This window comes from Lampris incognitus, chromosome 8 (genome assembly GCF_029633865.1).
Source record: "Lampris incognitus isolate fLamInc1 chromosome 8, fLamInc1.hap2, whole genome shotgun sequence".
In the NCBI taxonomy this organism is placed as follows: Eukaryota; Metazoa; Chordata; class Actinopteri; order Lampriformes; family Lampridae; genus Lampris; species Lampris incognitus.
The window spans coordinates 10,898,494-10,921,478 of NC_079218.1; the positions used below are offsets into that span (position 1 = coordinate 10,898,494).

Genomic DNA, 22,985 nt, shown 5'->3' on the forward strand with positions numbered 1-22,985 from the left:
CTGTATCGTGAAACATCGTATCATCATACTATACAGTGACACATTGTATCCTCATACTGTCCATTTACATTGACACTATGGTGATACGATGTTGTGCTGAGCTGTTGGACGGTAGCCTGCTCTCCAGGACTAATCTTAAACCCTTATCACCCCGAGTCTGACCTTATTAAAAGTGAGGCTTTAACAAAATGAGCCAAATCCTAAAACCTTTGTGGACCCCCGGCATAATGGGTCCTGGTCTGGCCTACTTGGATGGTTTGACATGTGGTGACCTTTGCATCATGTAATCCGGGAGTCCCCTTTGACCGCCATAGGTATTATGGTCCCGGTCCAGGGCTGGGGGTGAGGGTTCAAATTGTGACTTGCTAATGAGCTCCTGTTGAAGACGTGGACTGGATTCCGAACTGCTGTGGCAAACAGAATCCCGTCACTTACTTGAAATGCAGAAAAATAGTATTTCAGTGAATGATAGATATGGTCTGGAGACGATGGCACTGATGAAAAGACAGGAGGTGGAGCTGGAGGTGGCAGAGTTGAAATGTTAAGATTTTCATTGGGGGTTATGAAGAAGGACAGGATTAGGAACAAGTATATTACAGGGACCGCTCAGGTTGGACGGTTTGGAGACAAAGCAAGAGAGATGAGATTGAGATGGCTTGGACATGTGGGGAGGAGAGGTGCTGGGTATACTGGGAGAAGGATGCTGAATATGGAGCTGCCAGGGAAGAGGAGAAGAGGAAGGCCAAAGAGGAGGTTTATGGATGTGGTGAGGGAGGACATGCAGGTGGCTGGTGTGACAGAGGAAGATGCAGTGGACAGGAAGAGATGGAAACGGGTGATCTGCTGTGGCGCCCCCTAACGGGAGCAGGCCGAAAGTAGTAGCAGTAGTAGTAGAGGATGAAGCTCAAGTTAGAAGAGGGGAAACAGTGCATATCCCAAATTGCATGTGGCAGCTAAAAATAATTTGACAATTGTCAGCAAGTTAATTTATACTCTCCAGTCACACCTACTGACTCATACCACGTATCACATCCACAGGAATCTCAAATAATGACGATAACAATTTGCCGTGTGTTGCATATTCATCGGGTCTTTGATGGACTCGTGGGCTGTAGTCTGATGCACATTTTGACACCGAGGGTCGCAGGGAAAAGACTCCATTTCATGACACTCCGCTCCCTCTGCTCCACCCTCCACCTCCGTTTTCCTCATCCTCCGTCCATCCTTTTCTGAGAGTGAGAAGGAGGATGAAGGTGAAGGTATATGTCAGATGGAGACATATGTACTAGACTTTGTGTTACGTAACCATTATCTGTTTGAGCCCTTGACGTCTACTTTAGAATCAAACGTGGAAAAGAGAAGTCCTGTCCCGTTGCTCCATACAGGGGTGTTTCTAGGCAGAGGTTGCCTAGGGCACTATCTGGGGGGGGGGGACACCCCTTGAAAATACATATATTTTTGAGGCTATGTGTATTTTTAATGATTATAAAAATAAAATGAAAAACACGCATGATGACTTATTTATTTGTTATGGGTGAGATGATGAGAGAGACAGTGGGGGAGTGCCCCAGCGGACGCTTCCCTGCCTCAGCTGAAATGTCCTGCTGGTCTGTCTGCCCTGGTGAAAAGCTCAAAGCCATCGGGGGCGCAGTTTAGAAAGAGGAGAGATGAGGGAGAAAGGAGACAAAGATACAGAAGTATGCTTTTAATGGGCATTTTTTTTAAGTATCTGTCTCTCTCTGGTTTCAGCTAAAAAGCTAAGCTAAGCTAGAAACGTGTTATTTCCACTGAAGACAGTGCTTTTTTTGGGGTGGTGGTGGTGGTGTGGGGGGTGGGGTGGGGTGGAGATCTTGCCTAGGGCACCAGAATGGCCAGAAACATCACTGGCTCCATAAAACTGGATTACCACTGGACTTTACGGCACATGCTAACTTCTGTGTATGGCTGTCTATCTGGAGCACCGCAGGGTTGATACCTCAGTCCCTTACTCTACAGACTGTTCACACATGACTGTGTTGCCAGATATCATAACAGCATGGTGACATTCGTAGATGACACCCCGGTAATTGGACTGATAAATGACAACAATGAAGATGCCTATAGGAAGGAGGTGAGGGACCTACCCACATGGTGTCAAGATAACAACCGCTCCCTAAATGTTGAGAAACCAAAGGAGGTGATTGTTGATGTTAGGAAGTCCAAAATGGTTCACACACCAATTTATATCAGTGGTGTCCCTGTTGAAATTGTGAAGAACTTCAGATTTTTAGCCATTCAGATCTCAGACTCCCTCTCCTGGCCTCTAAACACCAGTTGTATCATTAAGAAGGCTCAACAAAGACTATAACATCTGAGATGTCCTGAAAAATTGAGAATATTCACGAAAACCCTGGACAATTTCTCACTCACACCCTGGATACATCCCATATTGACTACTGCAATCCTATCCTCTTTGGTCTTCCCCTCCAGTGTCTTCAAAAACTTCAACTGGTCCAGAATTCAGCTGCCCGTGTCATTACCAGAACCCCTTCCATAGATCACATCACTCCTGTTCTCCAGCAGCTCCACTGGCTCCCTGTTAAATACTGTATTGACTTCAAGATCCCGCTCCTCACCTTTGAGGCCCTTAATGACCTAGCTCCTCCATATCTTTCCGCACTCCTTCATATCCACACTCCCTCCCGCACTCTCAGATCCTCTTCTGCTCTCCAGCTCACTACACCATCAGCCCGCTTGACTACCATGGGGACTGGAGGCTTCAGTCATTCTAGCCCCCGCCTATGGAAATCTCTCCCACAAGACATTCACAACACGGACTCTCTTTCAGCCTTCACATCCCGTCTCAAAACGCACCTTTTCAAACTGCACCGAAATTAAGGCCGTTGGATTTGCATGAGAAAATGATGCACATCAGTTGAACATATTAAAGCACTAGCCAAGTCCACACCTGCTTAGCGTCCGCCATTTGGCAGAGCCAGGGTACATGTCGGCGTGGCCGCCGGCAAAGCAGAAGCTTAGGAAAGCTGCTCACATTTACAGACGCTGTTTGGACGCATGTTGATGCACACGTTCTTCAGGCAACAGCACAGGTAGCAGTCGCCACGGACATCTTCACAAGAGGACCACTGCAGACGTTTTCGCCGTTTGAAGGGGGCGCAGCTTCCCAAACAAAACATAGCTTCTTCATCCGCCCTGAACATGACGGAAACTTTTAGGTTTTACCCCCCCGTCAAAATTACGAGAATTCTGCGTGATCAGAGAAGTAACATAAATGAATCGTGTCATATCTACAAAACGCACTTTTGTAAATTGCACAACCGCACCTCTCCCCCTTTTTCCAGTGTGGCATATTCAGTCTGAGCCGCCGCGCTTCACTGAGATTTGTGCACATGATTATTTTATACTTGTCTGTTGTATTAGCTTTCTATTGTCTGCCCTGCTTTGTTTTGATCTTATGCTGTCTGATACAGAGCTGCTGATTAATTTATTTGTTTATTTTACTGTGTTCTGTAAGGTGTCCTTATGTGCTCTGAAAGACGCCCACAAATAGAATGTATTATTATTAGTATTATTATTATTATTAATTTCTATCAGATGACCATAGAGAGCATCCTTACTGGAAGTATTCTGGTGGGGTTTGGCAACCTGACTGAACAGGACCACAAACAACTGAGAAGGACAGTAGAAGTGGCTTCAAAAATTATAGGACCCGCACTGCCACAGCTTCAGGACATGTACACCACCCGCTGCAGAAGGAAAGCCCTAAGTATCATAGAGGACACTATCCACCCAGCACATAGTCTGTTCTCCCTCCTTCCCTCAGGACAGTGCTTACAGAGCATCAGAGTTCATACCAGACGCCTCAAAGCCAGATTTTACCTCCAGGAAGTCAGAATAATGAACAGTAGGCACCTTACATAACTTAAGTCATTATTTTGTGGGAATTCATCCATCCATTCATTATTCAAGCCGCTTATCCCAACCGGGGTCGTGGGATTGGAGCCTATCCCACCAGTCACTGGGCGGCAGGCGGGGAGACACCCTGTACAGGCCGCCAGTCCATCACAGGACACACACACACACACACACACACACACACACCTAGGGACAATTTAGTATGGCCGATTCACCTGACCTCCATATCTTTGGACTGTGGGAAGAAACCGGAATTCTTTTTTGGAGATTGTGAGTTCTTATTTATTGTTTTCATTATTATTTACTATTTCCTTCTACTATATAGTTTAAGGTTTGAGAGAGCCAGGGCACATGTATTTCATTGTAACTGAAGGTACATGGAACTTTTTATACATATATGATAATAAAGCGAACCGGAACTCGTGTCTCATTCCCAGTGTTGGTTAAGGAAGATGGAAAAATGTTGCATTTATATGTAGAGGGAGGACCCTACCAAAGTAAATCCAGTCTTTATGTGTGGCATCGCTGAAATCTCAGCCGTGCTTATGCGTTACCCCGTTGCACAGTATTAGCCTACACAATGGCAAACGTCCCATCGATTGCATCATCCCTTTGCTTTAATGTGTAATAACTTAGCATTGTGTCAAATATATGTACTTTTAGCTGAAATCCTGTGTTTTGTCTTCCTCCACTGTTAAATAGTTATACATCTAGACCATGGGATCAGGTTACATAATATTAACTTGCATTAACATGTTAGGAGACACGCTCCGTATGCCATTGTTGAACGTTTTGACCAGGTAGGACGAACACCGGTGCAGCAGCAAACGTGTCCCTACTCAAACATGGAGACGGATCGAAACATGATGCCCATGTGGCGCTGCTTCTGATTCTACAATCAATATTACAGTTGGACAGCGTTCCCATGTAGTTTGGTGTAGTTTGTAATACCGTCTTTGTTAGCTTCGGTGGGAGCTGTTTACTGCTGAGCTGACGGCACACCAGCCACAATGGCTGCGACACACATTTTTGTGCAGGGCTCATTCGGTCATGAAAAAAACAAAACGAGAAGTCAGTAAATTTGTAAGTACAATTTTCAGGCCCTGGAAAGGTCTTGGGAAACGGTGATTTTGCAAAAATATTTTGATGCAAGCTCAGTCACCCAGGTGGAGAAGCACCTGAGGTTGGGGATGGAGATACCTGCAGCCAGTTACAAAAAAGCATGTGAGTGTGCTATTAGTATACGTATTTCAACTAAAAATCAGTGAGTATTCTTCAGTTTACTTTTTAAGTGCTTATCAGAGAGATACTAAACAAAATTATACTTAAGTATACTACTAGTACATTGATAGTAATATCAATGTACTTTCCCTACGGGGATCAATAAAGTATCTCAAAATCTCAAATATACTAGAAGTACACTTGAACTTTACTTAAGTTTACTTAATGAAATTAACTTCAATTACACCGTTTTGTCACTTAGACGAGTGATGAAACGTTAATCCCAGTAAACCATGTGCCCGGATGAACTGATTCATCTTTCCGGGATAATTTTTGAAAATTTTTGGAAAAGTAATAGTAATGATGATCATAATGAAGATAATGATAATAATAACCAACAGTGGGCAGAACTGTTATATATAGCACAAAAAGTAGGGAAATGTGTGTTTGGTAGATTATTTCTTTGTTGTAACAATGCTTCTTGGCAATCAATCTGATACCGTTGGAAAGCCTGTTTGTTTCCCTTTTAAATGGGGCCACATGTGTAAGGAACAGGCATTCGTGGGATGAGCAGCAGAGCTGAGGATGTGGGTTGCGCCCATGAAAAATTTGCCAAATCTTCTCTGCCAATGCCAAACAGCTTATTTTGCTGTTGCTATTGACTCTTGTTTTGAGCTTCTGGTACCCCAGGTGCTGACAACCAGCTGCCTGATATAAGATTTATTGCCAAGAAGCATTGTTACAACAAAGAAATAATCTACCAAACACACATTTCCTTACTTTTTGTTCTAAGTTTATCAGTCGAAATTTGGAAATGTACCTTTAAAACATGCTCGCCGCGACACGAGAAGCGACGTCATCAGAGAGCGCCTTCTGTTCTTTTCTTTTTTTAATATTTTATTGAACATTGTTCGTATTCATGTACAGAATCTTTAAGAAAGTTCATTATAAAACAAACATGGCAAATATACATTCCATCCAAAAATACATAGATATATCCAAAGTGCCAAAGGGAACAGTATGTAAACATGTCTATACAGTATATCAGGAAGTACATAGAGGTTGAAGGTCACGTGACAAATACACGCCTTGTGTTCTTTGAGTTGAGCGGCGCTGCCAGGCGCGCAGCTGTGGAAGAAGACGTGTGTTATTGAGCTGCTGGTTTTCTTCCTGCCTCTCGGCTCTGGAGTAAGGTTTTGGCTACGTGTGGCCTCTGTTGTGCATGGTTGTTGCAGCAGTAGCCGTACAACCGGTAACGTTGCTGGGAGTCACGACGAGCACTGTGAAAATCCCAGTACCCGCGTGGTTGTGACTCCATCCATCCGTCATGCAAACCGCTTATCCTGCCGTCAGGGTGGCGGGGATGCTGGAGCCTATCCCAGCAGCCACTGGGCGGCAGGCGGGGAGACACCCTGCACAGGCCTCCAGGCCGTCGTGTGTGTGTGTGTGTGTGTGTGTGTGTGTGTGTGTGTGTGTGTGTGTGTGTGTGTGTGTGTGTGTGTGTGTGTGTGTGTGTGCGATAGTTGGTCGCAGTATGCTAACATGGGCCTCCTCTAGCTCGCTTTCGTTTCAGTTAGCTAGCTGGTTTGCTAGCTGTCTGTTCAAACACATGGTTTCTGAGGGAACAGTAAGACATGGTTTCTTTTGTTCATGGAGGTTTGGCTAAGTCATGGAAATGTCTTTCCAGCGCCGGTGAAAAGTGTATGAACTCTGTTTGCAGTCCTTGCTGACAAAGGGATGGGGGAAATCGCAGCTTTCAGCCGCAGCTAATTTTGAACATGTGCAGCCTTAGCTGCATTGGAAAAGTGTTAGAAGGTGGAGATGTTACACCGTGGAGACATAACGCACAACTGCCCGCATGTTAACCGCCGTGTCTGTGGAGTCGCGGGTCACCGCTGTGCCGAGGCTCCCCCGAGGCCCCGCCATGACGAGATGAGGAGAGACGGGGGAGGGGGGGGGCTGGATGCAGGAGGCGACAGCAAAGCATTGCGTGCGTGTGTGTGTGCAGATGGGGAATGCGTGTGTGCGTGCGCGTCTGTCTGCGTGTCGCTAATGGACGGAGGGCGAGAGGAGCGGAGGGGTCGACAAGATGGTCTTCCACCTGATCCTCAGACCCGGGTCTGAAGCAAGCAAGAGCAGATTAACGTGAAGAAGGGACCTAAAAGCAGAATCAGAGCTAGGTTACGTGCGCCGGGGTCGCATGATCGATCCACGCGCAATCCTAAAGCCACACAGCAAAACGCAAAGATGACGCGTTGCTCTGCGCCATTCTGCTCCACGAGCTTCACAGCGCACGCGAGAGAAATACCGTAGCGATGACGCGCGCGCACACACGCGCCCAGTCACGTTTACAGACACGTGCGCGCAAGCCTGGATTAACGGGAAATTGGTGTTTCTGTTTACCAACGTCCTTTTTTCATTACACAGTGAAAATGTTGGCTGTGCGCAAACACACGCGCACACACACGCACACACACGCACGCACACTTCATTTCCCCTAAATCCCCATGACGAGGTTGGGGCTATTGGCCGCGTCTCCAGACGCACGCACGGACGGCCCTTTAGGGCCGCGCTGTCTCTAACGACATTCTCTCAGTCATAAAAGACTGTACACTGCCTCGAGCCTTTCTCTAACTCTGCCTAACCACAGCGGTTTGACTGTCTTCTCTTCCTTCCTTCTCTCTCTCTCTCTCTCTCTCTCTCTCTCTCTCTCTCACCCTCTCTCTCCCTCTCCCCCCCCTCTCTCTCTCCCCACCTCTCTCTTTCTCTCTCTCTCTCTCTCTCTCTCTCTCTCTCTCTCTCTCTCTCTCTCTCTCTCTCTCTCTCCCTCTTTCTCTCTTTCTCTCTCTCTCTCCCTTTCTCTCTTTCTCTCTTTCTCTCTCTCCCCCTCTCTCTTTCTCTCTCTCCCCCCTCTCTCTCTTTCTCCCCCTCTCTCTCTTTCTCTCCCTCTCTCCCTCTCTCTCTCTCTCCCTCCCCCCCTCTCTCTTTCTCTCTATCTCTATCTCTCCCCTCTCTCTCTCTCTCCCTCTCTCTCTTTCTCTCTCCCTCTCTCTCCCTCTCTCTCTCTCCCCTGCCTCCCTCCTGTCTGCCTGGTTAATTTTTCTCCCATAACCCAACACTCCTCTCTCCATCGTCACCTAGAGCTTTCATCTTGGCAGGGTGCTTCCTTTGTGAGAGTACTCCAATTGGCATACAAGCACCCTTGTCAGACACTATTCATTGCACTTGCATAGATATGAAAAGTGTTTTAACAAGCACTGCCGAGCTTTGCGCCGCTGTGGCAGCTGCATACCAATGGCGATGCAGATTCACTGACCAAATTAGAATTTCAAAAAAAGAAAGAACCTGTGGTGTTCCGAACCGAGTGGACCCGTTCCCTGTTCAAAACTGCCCTCGAAACTTGATCCGATGGGGGGGTGAAGGTTGTTAAAATGTGCTACTGCAACCGGTTATTTTCTTGCCCGGTGCGGGATTCGATACGGGGTGTACTGCACCACAAGGCGACATCACTAACCGCTCGGCTAAAGTGTCAGACCCGTTAGCTAGGGGGCTAACGTGTCTAATTAGTAGTTTACACTACTAACTTTCTGGCGCTAAACTATACAGGAAGAACCGTCGGCCCTCGGAAATACGCAAGCAGCGCAATCCGCGATCGACCGCGCGGCCGTCCGTGCCACTTCCGCCATTGTTCAGACTTCATAAACGTTGTTCGCTTTGTTTATATATTTTTTATTATTTGCAAACGAGAAAACCGGACAATGTCGCACCGCTTTCAGCTTCGTTTTTAGACTTTCAGTTTTCTCTGTTTCTCAAACAGATTTGTAGCTGAGCAGATAAAAGCGGTGTGTGCGCGCGCCTACGTGTTGCCATGACAACACCACAAGTCAATATGCGGGATATTTTGTGATTTTAGATGCAATTATCTTACATTGTTTGTTTTTTTTGTCCGCAGTTTCGGGTTCTTTGTGAGTTAAACTCATTAATATTTTTGTTACATTCATGACGATAAACAAGTTTTTCTTTTTATTGTAAGTGACTCGACCGCATGACCCGGAAGTTCTGGGCAAAGTTCAGAAAGGGCGGGAAATGCCGGACGAAAATGGCGAACTTTTGCGCTCCCATCTGTCGCCAGTCTGTTATCAGTTAGCCGTCAGCTCTGAGCCGCCTTTTCACGCGTCGAGGCTCATTATATTGTTACAGAGTAGTTGAAGCGCCACGTGGTGAGAATATTCACCACACACAACAACAACAAGTGACCTTCACCCGCTCTTCTTCCGGTATGGCAAGGTTGCAGTATGTGACATTGTCAAGAATTTTGACTTTGTGCACATGGATGACAAAGCTGAGGCGGAGGAAGCCATACGCAGCCTCCACCAATACGAGCTGAATGGTCAGCCCATGGACGTAGAACTAAGTCGGGGCAAATCCAGAGCTTCGACCAAGCGACATGTTGGCAACATTGCTCGCACCAACCAAGCGCTGCAGGACTACGCCTTTGTTGACATGGAGCGAGTGGAGGATGCCGTGGAGGCCATCAGATTCAGATTGATTTTATTTCGAACATGCTAAAATAAAATACACAGGCAGGAATACAAGAACAAATGGAAATAATAGTAAAGATATTTTGCAAACTCTCTGTAACAACACAAGTAACTAACTGGACCATGTTGGAAAAGGGCGTAGGATAAAGTAAAGAACTTTTCTGGTCCTACCCCTTTCTTATACTTTTATCTATCAAAACAAAACAAAACTTTCAAGACAAAACAAAAGTGGAAAAAGAAAAGAAATGCCAATGCATATAGAGATCAAAATAACAAAAACGGTACAAGTCAAACAAGGCACCTTCCACGTCATGTATTATGTCATGTTATTCCAGACCACCTCTCTGTTCATCCATCCAATATCTATTCAATATGTTGTTTTTAAAGAGTTGTTTAAGCTCACTTATTGATGTACACATCTTCATTTCTTTTTTACAGTTGTTCCATAGATTGACTCCTTTGATAGATATACAATGAAGTTTTGCATTTGTCCTCACTAGTTGTTTTTTGAATATACATATTCCTCCGAGATCGTGTTTACTTTCCCTCCTTCGGAACACTGTTTGGTAACTGCTGGTTTTTTACTCTGTACATGATTTGGATTGTTTTGAAGTCAACCAAATCCTTAAATGTTAGTGCTTTCAGTTTGATAAAGAGTGGGTTTGTAGGCTGTCTGTAAGTGGTTTTGTTTACAATTCTTATGGCTTTTTTGAAGGATGAAAATAGGATCTGTGTTTGTTTTGTATGTGTTCCCCACACTTCCACACAGTAGGTGATGTATGGAAGTATGAAAGAGCAGTACAAGGTGTATAGTGCTGGTTGATGCAGGAGATCTTTGACTTTATATCGTATTGCAATTGACTTTGATATTTTTGCTTTAATATACTTTATATGTGGTTTCCAACATAATTTATTGTCTATTATTACTCCAAGAAATTTGATTTCTGACGCTTTTTCGATTTCTGCATAATTTATCATGAGCTTTTTGTTTGAATTTGTTGACCGATTCCCAAATATTATGAATTTCATTTTGCTTAGATTTAGTGTTAATTCCTTTGAATCAAACCAACTCTTTGGTGTCTTCAATTCATTTCCTACCGTATCCAAAAGTTGTTCCAAGTTGTCCCCACTGCAAATTAGGTTTGTGTCATCTGCAAATAAAATTATTTTTAGTGTTTATGAAACCTCACATATATTATTAATTTACAAAATAAACAACAATGGCCCCAACATTGAGCCTTGAGGAACTCCACACTTAACCTTCATTAATTGTGATTCATAATTATCAATTTGCACATATTGGTTCCTATTATTTAGGTAACTGAATAGCCAAGAAAGAGCTACTCCTCTGATTCCATATACTTGTAGTTTTATTAATAATAAGTCATGGTCAACCATATCAAATGCTTTTTTTTTTAGATCTAAGAAGACTCCTACAGCATATTCTTTCTTTTCTATAGCAGTTGTTATCTCTTCCACAAAATCAATAAGTGCAGCTGATGTAGTCCTATTGGTTCTAAATCCATATTGTTGTTCACACAGTACATTTTGTCTTGTGATAAAGTCATCCAACCTTGAGTAGAATATTTTTTCCAGTGTTTTAGAGAATTGTGAAAGCAAAAAAAAAACAGGTCTGTAATTTGAGAGTGTGGACAACACAGCCTTCAAAGGTAAACTCTCGGTCAAGGGAAAGCTTGTAGTCTGTGCTATTTTTAAACATGGGTGGTTTGTTCATAAGGGCAATCGGGCGACGCACCACCAAAGGGGAAAAGGAGGGATTTTTTTCTATCATATTCTACCACTGTGTTACAGTAGTTGTGACTGTTCTAGACAGTTTGACCTGCCTCTGTATGTCATTGTCCAATCAGCGTAAGGTCATGTTCCATGGAGTATCGCCCCTTTTGGGCGATTTCATCCATCCATCCATCCATTATTCAAACCGCTTATCCGGCTCTCAAGGTCGCGGGGATGCTGGATCCTAGTCAGGTTGAAAATTGCCCAGATTGCTCTGATAGACTCATGTAAGATCAAATTTTTTCAAATCACAGGCTCTACAATGCAATCCCTATGGGGGAGAGGCTGGCAAGATGGCGGACTGAGCGGGTGTACTTGCTAGAGCTTAGGCTAAAGTTCCTCAATAGTATTAAATAAGGATTTTTTCCCCCTCAAAGAAGTTTTGGATTACGAGTCTAATAATGCCAAACAAGGGAAAGGAAGTGAAATCTAGGAAAAAAGATAAAGATATGGCGAAGAACACCAAAGCTAGCAACAAGGATGATGTACCGGACGTGCTTTTAGTTCATGACTACGTGATGGAGGCTACTAATGCCAGGCCCAATAAACGAAGTGTCGACGAGCTAGAAGATTCCCCGTTAAACACAACATCTAACGGCTTCCATATTCGGAAATGGGTAAGGCCAATGAGGAATCTGCAATTGAGTCCGTTCTGACTGCAATAAACACCCTGGGCACCAGATTGAATAAACAAGAAAAAAAACTGGAAGATCTCAATACTCAGTTTAAGGAGAATAATACAGTGATTGGCAGCCTGGCTACAGCATTGGAATTCAGTTCGGTGGAACTCAAAGAATGCAAAATTAAAGTAACTGCTTTAGAAGAGAAAATGGCAGCTCTGGAAAAAGAAAACACCAGTCTTAAAGAAAGAGCGGACGAGCATGAAAGGTACAGCAGGCGGTGGAATCTGAGAATAAAATGCATGAAAGAAAGGGTAAATGAAAGCACAAGGGAGGAGGTGATTAACCTACTCAAGAAGGATGCACCGCAATGGGCACAGAACATGGATGAGATGGTAGACACTGTTCATCGGGTGGGGAGAAAGGAGAAGAGAACGCACCAGGTCATTATCCAATTTGTCAAACGTCAACACAGAGATGGGATTTGGAGAATGACGAAGGAGACAGAAATATGCAGGAAAGCGGGAGTTCGCTTTACTGAAGACTTAACCATGGCAGATAAACAGGCTAGAGAAGCTCTTTGGCTTCGGATACAAGAAGCGAGAAAGGCCGGGAAGAAAGCAAACTATCGTGGACCTTTGGATTCATCGATGGGCAACGGTCCACAGTGGCGGCAACAGGGTATGGCTTGGTTGGGCTAGCCAAACCAAGGATTGTGTTAGCCCCACCATGGAACAATCAAGAAAATTACCAAGCAGAATTAGCGAACCCAGCACCTCCACATTAGCCTGGCATCGCCACACCAATTCGCAAATGCAAAGGGAAACTCTCATTTGGCGCAGACCAAATGCCGCTGTTAAAGTGATGACATCATTTTCGTAAACAGAACGGACACACATTCGGATAAATTAGCTTGCTAGCTAGTGCCATTGACATTTATTGTAAGTTATAATCACTCATACGAACAATTACACTGCCAAATATGAAACCCTCAGACACATTGTTTACTGTTGGTGTTCAGTGCTACAGATAGGCCGGTGTGACACATTGTTTGTGTTTATATGCTAACCTGTTATGTTCTTGTTTTAAATGCTACCGCCGCACAGCATGCAGTGGACAGGTGTGCCTGACAACACGAATGAGGTGAAATAGCATGAGTAGTGTTGTCTAAACTCAGTAGTAGTACTGACCGTCCATGTCTGTTGCTCTCGATGTAATTTTGCGTGTGAAAAAAGGAGCGCGCAATCATCTAACCCATAGTCGCCTAATGCGTGGTATTTCTAGCTGTTGGGAGGGGGCACTATTCTATTGTGTATGTGTTCATATTCAAATTCTGACATTGATTTGAGCCCCGCCACTGTACGGATTAGCCCCACCGTAATTTAGCCCCCCAAAAAAATACTCTGCCGCCGCCACTGGCAACGGATCTAGTGGACCGAGTGAACATTGATATGTAATCTGACCGGTAAAGACATTAAATAAATGATGGAAGGGGATGGATGCCCCCCCCCACCCCAGAGGAACTTCTGAGTGGAGGATACATTTAAAGAGGCTGGTTCTTTTCATTTTTCATAACAAAGTGATGTGAAGTTAAGCTTTATTTTTTTTTCATTCTATATGTTTTCTCTAAAGTCAGAGATTTCTTTTTATCGTTAAATGCAAGAGGTCTTGAGGATAATGTAAAATGCAAGGCAACTTTTTGTTTTGTTTTGTAGAGGTCTTAAAGCGCACTGCATGTTTTTGCAAGATACTCATTCATGTGAAGAGGACACCACATTTTGGAAAATACCAGTGGGGAGACAAAATTCTTTTTTCTCATGGCAGTAATCGATCTGGGGGTGTGGCCATATGTTTTTATAGATTCCCTTGGGAGGTAGTAACAGTCAAAAATGACAAGGATGGTCATTGGATTGTTGTGGTTATAAATTTAGAGGGTTCATTTGCAATTTTGATTGATATCTATGGATATAATACTATTGGTCAAAACAAAATATTATTTGGAGCTCTTACAGAAATTATTGCTGAATATAAGCAAACTTATGATGTAGGATTTACTTTAATAGGTGGATATTTTAATATGGCACCAGATGAGTGGTTAGATAGATGTCTGTCTTTGTATAATGATTACCATTACAACACTGTATTGAAGGAATTCATAAATGTCATTATTTTATTGATATTTGGAGAGAGAAAAACCCCATATAGGAGACAATTCTCTTGGATAAAATCCAATGGGAGATCAAGACCCAGAATAGATCTTCAGCTGGTGACTCCAGAAATCATAAATTGTGTGACTAACGTCGCAATGTCTGCCGCTCCATTGACAGACCATTGTGTAACTGAAATAGCTCTGAAACCAGATGGTAATCATAAATGTAGAAAACAATTATTGGAAGATCAATTCTGATCTGTTAAATTTAGAAGAATATGTTAAGGAAGTAAATGGTGGAAATTAAAAGTGATACAGAAATAGATACTTACTGCAGGAAATGGGAATATTTTAAATATAAGGTCAGGAGTCTATCAATTAAATTTAGTAAAACCAGATGTCAACAGCAAAGGGAAGATGAATATAAATTGTTTCAAGAAATTAATGAATGTTGTAAAAAAAGTTATCATATGAAAACAAAGCAAAGATATTGAGTTTACAAGCCAGATTAGATAACTTGTTCATCCAAAGGGCACAAGGAGCTTATGTTAGATCCAGAGCTAAATGGATAGAACAAGGGGAGAAGAACACGTCTTATTTTTTATATATTATTGCCAATTGGAGGTAGGTAGGAAGTAGGTATAGGACAGATAATAAGTGAAACTCAGTCGGGGTTTCCTAAAGATAGGTCTAAACATAATAACATTAGGCTGGTTTTTGATTTACTAGATTATAATTATTTGATCGAAGACAGTGGTTTCATAATGTTTTTAGATTTTTACAAAGCCTTTGACTTAGTTGAAAATCCATTTATAATAAAGTCTTTGAAATATTTTGGTTTTGGTCCAAAATTTATAAAGGTAATTAATATGATGTATAATGACTAATAGTTCAGTTTCTCTCCCTAATGGAACATCTAAAAGATTTGAGGTTAAACGAGGGATTCGACAGGGTTGTTCTTGCTCCCCTTTATTATTTATTTTATAGTTCAGTTTCTCTCCTTAAAGGAACATCTAAAAGATTTGAGGTTAAACGAGGGATTCGACAGGGTTGTTCTTGCTCCCCTTTATTATTTATTTTAGTTGCAGAATTGTTCGCTATTTTTATAAAAAATAGTCCAGACATTGAGCCTTTAAATGTGCTAGGCAATCATCTGATCATAACTCAGCTGGCAGATGATACTACCATCTTCTTCAAGAGGTCAGAACAGATCCCTCTGGTAATCAAGAAGATAGATGAGTTTTCTAAAGCATCTGGACCATCCACTAATAACTTTGTATGATATTCCAGTAAAAAATTAAGTAAAATGCTTAGGAGTGGTTATACTAAAGATTGTAAAGCTAGAGAAGAACTAAATATTGAGACTGTTCTAAAAAAAAAGTAAATCTATACTCAATTCTTAGTTACAGAGGGATTTATCAATATTCGGACGAATTTTGATTACTAAAATTGAAACATTATCTAGAGTTATATACCCAGCTTTTTCATAAGCAATTCCTGACAATTTAATTAAATCAATCAATCAAACAAATTTCAACTTTATTTGGAGAAAAACAAACATCATTATATTAGAAAAGGGGATATGGTAAAATCATTAGAAGAAGGGGGCTTAAATGTGATTGACTATGAGGCAATGAATGGAATGTTAAAACTAAAACGGTTACAGCAATTCATACAAGATAATAATGGATTCTGGTTTAATACTCCTTCTAAAATATTTAGTAAGAGCGGTGGGATAGATTTTCTGTTAAGATGTGATTTCTGTATTGCTTAACTACCTATTAAGCTGTCTAGATGTCATCAGCAGGCTCTCTTATGTTGGATACTGGTTTATAAGCACAATTTCACTCCATAGCTCTCCGATCTGGAATAACAGATGTACCTTGTTATTATGATTGGATGGAGAGAGGTATTTGGTCTATTTTACATTTGATGGATCCAAGAGAAAATCTTCTAGAGTACAATGAATTTGTTTATAAATTCAATGTGACATGTACCAAAAAACCCCAACAATACTCAGTGGTTATCAAGGCAACCCCACAAGGAATGGTGAATATGGTAAAATAAATGTTGACCTATGATGTGTTAGTACCAACGATGCCTTCACTTTACATAGAAAATCTCGATTTTATGGAGAAGAAATGCACAAACAAAATGGTAAGGGGTGTCCTTAACCTCCATACTCTTTCCTCTACCGTTAAAAAGAAGAAAATATATTTAAAAATTGTCCTTAAGAGATTATAGGAAGAATTAGAACCAGATACCTCACTCTCCCTATTTTACCAAAAGCGAGAGAAACTCATTTTAAAATGATAAATGACATTTATCCCTGTAATGAGTTTCTGAGACAAAGATTTAACACTGAAAAAAAACAACAACTGTATGTTTTGAGATTCTGTTCGCGAAACATTAGAACATTTGATTTTACTTTACTTTAAATATACTAGAGCCTTTTGGGAATTATTGGATATCTGAAAAGGACTTTAATTTGCCTAATTTAGATTATAAGGATATTAAATTTGGAGTTATAATGGAGGATAAAAATATGGAAATGTTGTACAGTAACCTGATATTATGGCTAAACAATTCATCCATAGATCTAGATTTATTAAGGCCAGGCCACTATTCTTAGTCTTCATGAATGACTTAATACATTTTAAGAAAGCACTGAAATGTATTCAAACCATACAAGCTTTGCATATTTACAAAAACATAGATATATTGATTTCTGATGAGACCTCTTTCTGTCTTTTTGGGGGTTTTTTTCCTTATTTTTTATTGTTTTGTGAAATTCTAAAAAAAAATGTAATAGCTCAGTCTGATTTGTACTATTTGCTAATTTGTTGTCGTTATGATCAGATGTTGTTCTTTTGTTCATATAATAAAGGCGTTAAAAATTCCGATTTGAAAAAAAACAAACCTCTGCCCCGTTGCTTCCGGGGGGCGTGCGCCAACGTGCCTTCGTCATACTGACCTTGCGTCCAAACTCACGCGAGACACCAGCGTGTGTCTTAACTGACCGCTACTCGGCGTAACGGACGCGAAGAAGAAGGTCGGCGGCGACGACGTCTGGTCACACCACCGTGCGTATTTAGTGAAAGGTATTTGTCACACCCGTCGATTCATTAAATATTGTTTGATTTTGAAGTAGTAGTGAAAATCTGTGGAGCAGTTTGGGAAGGAGCCTCAGCGTTACAGGGAACCACGGAATGCGGCGGGCCCCTCCCGCGTCTGAGGGCGCCGCCATGCTTTTTTTCCACGGGGGGGGGCGGGGCGGGGGAGGACTGGGCAGAGACACGCCCAGTTTCGATCAGAGGGTTTATGTCGCGTTTATGTTTGTCGCAATGTCGCCGACTGTCTCCTGGTATCTATGGAAACGCTTCGCGTCGCGCGCCGTGTTGTAAACAACGCTCTCGAGCAAAACCATGGCAACGCTCGAACGCCTCGTCCCCTCCATCCAACTATCCAATCACAGCTAAGCGACGTAATGTGCGCGAGTCTGCGACGTAAGAAAATGTGTCGTGTACACGACAGCCCTGTAACACACACACACACACACACACACACACACACACACACACACACACACACACACACACAATCGGTTTAGTGTTGATGTTGATTTTTGATTTGGATAAGTAGACACGTGGATAAGTAGACACGTGGATAAGTAGGCACGTGGATAAGTAGACGCCTCGGCCCTTGGCTAACGGGTCGGACCCCTTAGTCGACTGGTTAACGGGTTCGCGTCCCGGCTGTGGCGGCGGTTCCCGGCCCCCCCCCCCTCGAATTCGCTACATTGCTGTCAGACGTGGGGTGGCGAAACCGCGTGGTCGTCGGAAGCGCATGCGCCCTAGAGGCGTGAGGGAGTGGATTTGCTGAAGCGCAGCGGGTAGCGACACGTCGGCCCTTGGCTATCCTCGATAAATAACAGAAATTGTAAGATGTGAAGGTCCACTTCACTTTTCTATTTTATATTCCACTATTTTGTATTCTATCCTATTGCTATTGCCATTCTGTTACTATTTATAGTTCATTGTTGAATGTGGGCACTTTCATTTGCACTTAAAGATAATTAAGCTGCACAAAATCTTTAAAGTGTTCAGGCAGTCTGTTCAAATAGCCAGACTTTGTTTTTACTGTTTGTTTCTGTAAATACAGGTTATTGTTGGTGCGATGTTGAGGAATTTGAATATACTACCCCTTTATTACTTGCATTTTTATAAACTATTGTGTACTTGCAGTTTATTTATGTTGTTTGTTATCATGTTTACAATCATACCATACCATTGTCACTTTTCAAAGGTGACAGTTATATGAATGTTCACTCCATGCAATTTACTAGCACTAGATGCTAGTAAATTAGTTATTGTGCCAGTGCTTTTGTAAGACATTTGTAATGAAAAAACAAACAAACAGTACTTTCAAGAACTGTAAGTAAATACTTCTAATGTTTTTGACTTACAGTTAAGGTCAAAATTATTAGCCCCCAAGGAACTATGGACCATTTCCCTAAAATTCTGCCCAATGCTTGCATCATTCATAAAACTTTACATAGTAAAACATTCATCAATGTTAAGGCCCCTATTTGGTACATTTTGGAATGTAAGATAAATCTTCAGGTTTGCTTTATGCCAAATGTAGTGAAAATTGAGGTGGTCAAAATTATTAGCCTCCATGTGATTTTTTGCTTTCAAAACACACCTGAGCAATCAATCTGCTTTCAAACCACACTTGAGCAATCAATCGGCATTGAACTTCACTTATGGACTCCAGTGAACAGAGTTAGTGGCACTTGAACACTTGATTGAGAGGGACTACTCTTAAATTCTTGGTAAGAAGTAATTTCATCATGCCAAAAAGTAAAGAAATCAGTCTGGAACTCAGACAGAAGATAGTGGAGGCTCATCTTAAGGGGGAAGGCTATACTGCCATTTCCAAGTGTTTCACAGTGTCTAGAACAACTGTACGTTGCATCATTGCAAAGCACAAGGAGACACATTCTGTGAGAAATAAACCTGGGTGTGGTTGAAAGTGCAAGATTTCAAAAACCTTGGAGAGGAAAATAGTCAGAGATGTCAACAACAATCCCATAATTTCTGCCAAGATGGTTGTTGCTGAACTGGCCTCTTCTGGACTTGATGTTTCAAGGAAGACTGTTGTGAGGGCTCTTCATCATGGTGGGCTTCGAGGTCATCGTCCAAGAAAAACTCCATTGCTCTCACAGCGGCACATCAAAGACAGACTGAAGTTTGCCTGTGAATGTCTGAAACATGGACATGAGTTTTGGAAGGCTGTCCTTTGGTCTGATGAGACTAAACTTGAGCTGTTTGGGCACATAGATGTTGCTTTTGTTTGGTGAAGGAAGGGAGAGGCCTTCAACCTTAAAAACACAGTTGCCACAGTTAAACATGGTGGTGGGAGCATAATGCTGTGGGGCTGTTTTGCTGCTTCAGGCACAGGGAACCTTGTTCGGGTGCATAGGTTCATGAAGAAAGAAGATTATGTTGACATTTTGAAGGATAATATAAAGAAATCTGCCAACCTAGCTTTAGGTCGCTGTTGGGTCTTCCAGCAAGACAATGACCCGAAGCATACATCCAAGTTGGTCCAAAACTTCTTGAAGGACACAAAAATCAAGGTCCTGGAGTGGCCCTCTCAGAGCCCAGATCTCAATCCTATTGAGAATCTGTGGCAGGAGCTCAAGGTTCATGTCCATGCTGGAAAACCACGCAATTTGGATGAGCTGGAACAATTTGCCATGGAAGAATGGGCTAAGATCCCCTCAAGAGACACGTGCCACCCTAGTTAGGAACCACCATAAAAGGTTGTTGTCAGTTGTGAGTCAGAAAGGTTACACTATTGACTATTAATTGTCAGAGGGCTAATAATTTTGGCCTTGTCATTTTTGTTTTTTCTTGTTTCAATTCAGCGCATCAGTAAAATATCTTAATCAAGCTTAGTGGAGATTTTGTCTTTGTTCTTTTGGAAGCAATTAAATCATAAACACTTTTGGTTATGGTCATTTCCATGGAAAAGTTAAGGGTTTTGTTCGATTTCATAAAGGGGGCTAATAATTTTGACCTTCACTGTATGTGTAGTCCCCTTCTTTATTAATGGTAAAGCAGATATCGCTCTCCATGTTCAAAGGTATTTGAAGGTAAACTGACTGATGACAATTTATCCGTTGATGACCGTAGCGGATTGATCATATTCATTGTAGAGCAAATTTTTTCAGTTATGATGACTGCTGGATGTAACTTTCCACAAATAGGCCTAGCATATAGTATGTAGCTTATCTAGCTAAAGGGAAAATCTTTGTGTTGTGTGTTGCCATCTAGTGGTTACAGGTGGTATTGATATGTGAGTTGACCAGAAAAAAAACAAATTGTGGCAATTGTCTAGCTACTTATTAATTTACCCATTGAACGGGTCACCTTAGTCATCATTGCAACAATTACCCCCCCCCCCCCCAATAAATTTGTCAGGAACCGCGCATGTTTTTAAATACGAATTGGACAGCTTTTAAATTGGCGCAGAAGTCATGCGATGAGTAACCCATAGCTGATTTTCCACATAATCAGAAATAATGGATAACGTTGTATACTTTAAATGTCAAGACGGCTCCAAACAATCAGTTGTAAAATTGGGCTAATAAGATCTATTACCATTGGCATTATAAGTGGTCAGTAGCTACTGGCCTCGGGGGGTGTCGCTACGCTCAGTGATGTTGGTGAAGTTAATGAAACGTTTTTGTAGTCTTTAGAGCCCTTTCGTGTCAGAACCCAACGGTCTCATGCGTGTCTTCTCTCCCCTCAAAAGGCAAGCTGATGAACGCACAGCAGTCCACCAGTCTGCGTTGCACTGCCCTGGGAATGGGAGATCAACCCGGCAGGAGACGGGGTCACTGGTTGATGGGCTGTCCAGTCGGTTGGAACTGTAGCCACGGTGACCGCATGATGAGTTGCAGCAACCGGGTCCTCCCACGGGCCCCCCCAGGTTATGGCAGGGGCGGCTACGGAAGGGCCAGGGCTCCAGCATCTGATTACATTGGTGGCTCTGCGTGTCGCCAAGCTCCTGATATGAGAGTGCTGGCCCCACCTGCTACCAATTGGTTTTTGATGAGGTATAGGCACGCAAGAAGAGTAGCAGTCCCCTGTATGGCGAGGTCATCAGCTTATGATCGTGACCGCTATAGTAGTTTTGCCTCTTACAAGAAGTACAGAGCACGTCCTTATGATTCAAGATATTTCCAGAAACGCCGTCGCTTCCATTTCCCCCCACCCCCTCCCCCACCCTCTTCCCCTTCTTCCTCCCCTTCAAGGCTCTCCTCCAGCATAGCTCCGTATGACCGTCAGACACTGCCCTCAACTTCATCGGCCTCAGCTGCAGCCGCTAACGATGCTCGGGACGGCAGCCCAGTCAGACGAGGGCCAGTCACCTCGGCAAGCCAAACCTATGAGCACCCACCCAACTCGTCCGTGTCTGGCTCCAGAATTTCATCCTATGCTGCCCTGCGAGCCTATCTGTTCGAATGACAAAACATCGCCAGAGCAAACATACCGGGCTTTTGATGTTTCTTTTGTTTGTTTTTTTTTTTTGTTAATTTAATTTTTGTGACCTCTGAAAATGTTATCAGTTGTCAGTTGTTCTCCAGTTGGAATGCTTTATTTCTTACTATGTTAGACTATTGGAATGCCATGTAGTGGCACCAAAACCGGTATATAGGCTCACATTTGTACAGTTTTGTCCCCCGTCTCAGCGGTTCCAACGTTGGCTAATGCTAACAGCAGAAATGTCATGCAGCGTTGTAGCGTTGGCTTTGAGGCCACGGCTGATGGGTGGAGAGTACCCCTGCCGTACAGCAGCAGCGGGTGAAACAGCTGAGCTCAGGGCTCGGCCTGTACACATGTCGTGAAACGCATGCTGTTTGTCAGGGGTGCCTTTGTTAGTTTTGAATCTGGTTGGAGTTCATGTTCAAGTCATAAGTGCAGATGGTTTTCAATAAACCCAGCTATGTTGGTGACAAAAAAAAAAAAAAAATCTGTTGTTTGCGGTGATTACTGATTCAGTTACATTACTGTTAGACATGTTTTGTAAGAAAAGTAGAGACACAGGATATTGGTTTCTTTGCTGTTTTTGAGCTTTGTGCGTGAAATGACGTTGTCTGTTTCCTGGTTTTCGCGGCGTTCCGTGACTTTAAACGTGAATGTGGGAATCAGTGAGACGCGTGGGCTCTGATGAGCGGTTACAAAAGTCCCCGTGTAGTCGACCGGATGGCGAGACGTGTCGTGTGTCCTGTTGTCGGCTGGATGCTGACGTGGTCGCGGGGCTCCACAGGGCCGTGAGGGCGTGTGCCATAACGGCTTGTACCGCCAACTCAGCAGCAGGACCTGATTCAGAATTGTTTTCAAAATCTGATTTTCTTGAATTAACAGAGGCGAAATTCACCTTTATCCTAACTCTGCTTGTCAAGATACTAGCAGTCATTTGGTATTTTTTAATATTCTGTTTATCACCATTATTTGTATTTTTTGAACTTTTCTTTTTATTATTTATGTTTACCAGGTGCAGTTACACGGTACAGTCGCGTGTTGAAGTACACAACACATACATATAGATGTCTTACGAAGCAGTCCGTGGATTTCGGCGTCCTCTCAATGTCCCTATATTGTTCCCATCCTCAAAAAGGAAACGGGAATGAGTCATGATGTTTGTCCATGAACACAGATAACAGGTAAATAT

General features: G+C 42.7%; 1 protein-coding gene across 1 annotated transcript; it reads left to right on the forward strand.

Annotated features, from left to right (window-relative positions):
• Positions 1–227: 227 nt before the first annotated feature.
• On the forward strand, positions 228–21,778 carry LOC130117082 (RNA-binding protein 4.1-like). Its single transcript, XM_056285231.1, has 4 exons — positions 228–255; positions 9,362–9,660; positions 11,323–11,347; positions 21,063–21,778. The coding sequence occupies exons 1-4, from the start codon at positions 228–230 to the stop codon at positions 21,776–21,778; spliced, it is 1,068 nt and encodes a 355-aa protein (XP_056141206.1).
• The last annotated feature ends 1,207 nt before the right edge of the window (positions 21,779–22,985 follow it).

What these genes read in the sequence shown, in the direction of transcription:
- LOC130117082 (XM_056285231.1), top strand. Translation starts at nt 228, where the DNA reads ATGGGTCCTGGTCTGGCCTACTTGGATG. An exon ending in TGGTCTGGCCTACTTGGATG is followed by an intron (nt 256 to 9,361) that starts GTTTGACATGTG and finishes CCACGTGGTGAG; the next exon opens with AATATTCACCACACACAACA. An exon ending in GGACAACACAGCCTTCAAAG is followed by an intron (nt 11,348 to 21,062) that starts GTAAACTCTCGG and finishes TCCCCTCAAAAG; the next exon opens with GCAAGCTGATGAACGCACAG.